Source organism: Sorex fumeus, unplaced genomic scaffold (genome assembly GCF_029834395.1).
Source record: "Sorex fumeus unplaced genomic scaffold, SorFum_2.1 ptg000093l, whole genome shotgun sequence".
NCBI classification, from domain to species: Eukaryota; Metazoa; Chordata; class Mammalia; order Eulipotyphla; family Soricidae; genus Sorex; species Sorex fumeus.
The window spans coordinates 7,919,853-7,921,852 of record NW_026606150.1 but is presented as its reverse complement, the minus strand read 5'-3'; the positions used below and the strand labels follow the sequence as shown (position 1 = coordinate 7,921,852).

At 50.5% G+C, this 2,000-nt stretch overlaps 1 protein-coding gene across 1 annotated transcript; it reads left to right on the top strand.

Moving 5' to 3' along the window:
- Nucleotides 1-838: 838 nt before the first annotated feature.
- Nucleotides 839-1,649, top strand: LOC130039874 (MOB kinase activator 1A-like). Its single transcript, XM_056131822.1, has one exon. The coding sequence runs from the start codon at nt 878-880 to the stop codon at nt 1,238-1,240; it is 363 nt and encodes a 120-aa protein (XP_055987797.1). The 5' UTR covers nt 839-877; the 3' UTR covers nt 1,241-1,649.
- The last annotated feature ends 351 nt before the right edge of the window (nt 1,650-2,000 follow it).

Here is a 2,000-nt window from a genome sequence, read left to right as displayed (position 1 = left end):
ACCACGCTGGTGAATTAGCTCAAGAGTTTTCGAAGATAGGCGACTTTTTGTGGCTATCTCTCTCTTGGCGTTCCTCGCACATTCATGGAGGTGCTGAACCAGTCGATCATATTCCTCGTCAATGTTGTCAACAATGGCATCTTCCCATGTTGCCGCAATAGTACCAAAGAGTTCCCAGTTGGTGGTCATTCTGGGAGTTCTCTTTTTGAACTTTGCAGCCCTTTCTCCCCGCTCTGTGAAGTAGAATTTTGCACGAAGGAGACGGTGGTCCGATCCCGTTCGAAATTTTGGGACAACAGCGACATCAGTCAGGCAAAACCGTCGATTGAATATGATGTGGTCTATTTCGTTGTGGAATCGTCCACCGGGAGACTCCCATGTCCATCGTTTAGATTCTGCCTTCTGGAACTGTGAGTTACCATGAATGGTCTTGGTCGACATGATGAACTCAGACAGTCTCTCACCCTGTTCGTTCCATTCTAGGCCATGGGTCCCGATGTGAAGTTCTTCAGCTGATCTTCTTGGTCCTATCTTGGCATTAAAATCACCCACAATGATCTTGTAGAAGGTGTGGTCTTCTTTATAGAACTTCTCTAGCTCCATGTAGAACTTCTCGATTTCTCTTTCATCATAATGAGATGTTGGTGCGTAGACAACGAAGGCGGGTGGGCGGGCGCGGCGACTCCGGTGTGGCAGCTCCGAGCGCCGAAGCGACCCGAGTGTCTCCGCCGCCACCGCCGCCGCCGCCGCCGCCGCCGCCGCCGCCGCCGCCGCTGCTGCTGCTTCCCGCGCCCACTCGCGGGACCCTGACGGCGGGGGGGGGGGGGGGGGGGGGGGGGGGGGGGCGTTAGCGGCCCCGCCCCTGCGAGTGTAGACCATGAGCTTCCTCTTCAGCAGCCGCTCTTCTAAAACATTCAAACCAAAGAAGAATATCCCTGAAGGATCTCATCAGTATGAACTCTTGAAACATGCAGAAGCAACTCTAGGAAGCGGGAATCTGAGACAGGCTGTTATGTTGCCGGAGGGAGAGGACCTCAATGAATGGATCGCCGTTAACACTGTGGATTTCTTCAACCAAATCAACATGCTATATGGAACCATTACAGAATTCTGCACTGAAGCGAGCTGCCCAGTCATGTCTGCGGGGCCACGGTATGAATATCACTGGGCAGATGGTACTAATATTAAAAAGCCAATCAAGTGTTCTGCACCAAAATACATTGACTATTTGATGACTTGAGTTCAGGATCAACTTGATGATGAAACTCTTTTTCCTTCTAAGATTGGTGTCCCGTTTCCCAAAAACTTCATGTCTGTGGCAAAGACCATCCTAAAGCGTCTCTTTAGGGTTTATGCTCATATTTATCACCAGCACTTTGACTCTGTGATGCAGCTGCAGGAGGAGGCCCACCTCAACACCTCCTTTAAGCACTTTATCTTTTTTGTTCAGGAATTTAATCTCATTGATAGGCGTGAATTGGCACCGCTTCAGGAGTTAATCGAGAAGCTTGGATCTAAAGACAGATAAATGTTTCTTCCAGAACTCAGTTATCTTCTTGCTTCACTCACTGCTAGAACTATCTCATTGCAATCTGTTATAGACTAGTGATACAAACTTTACAGAAAGATAAAGAGACACTTAATGTCTATGGCTGCCTATGAAGTTGTCTCAAAGCCGTCGCCACACTCCAGGACGCTTTCCGGACCCGCGCGGCAGCTCCGGCCGAGACCCACGCACAACTGAAGACCCACAGAACAAGATAAGTGGAACTCTCTGAGACCTTGGACTCCAGGCTCGGCGGACCCAGGGACAGAGCTTCTCTGCTTGCTCCCACCACCACAGGTGACAAAGGGATTCTAATCAGGAGCCCCACCCTACCCTGCCCTGTCTGCTTCCATCAACCACCCAGGGATCGAATTGTGCACAGGAGACCCACCCTACCCAGATAAATACCCCACTGGCAGATTTCCACTCTCGACACTACTTCCACTACCCAGCC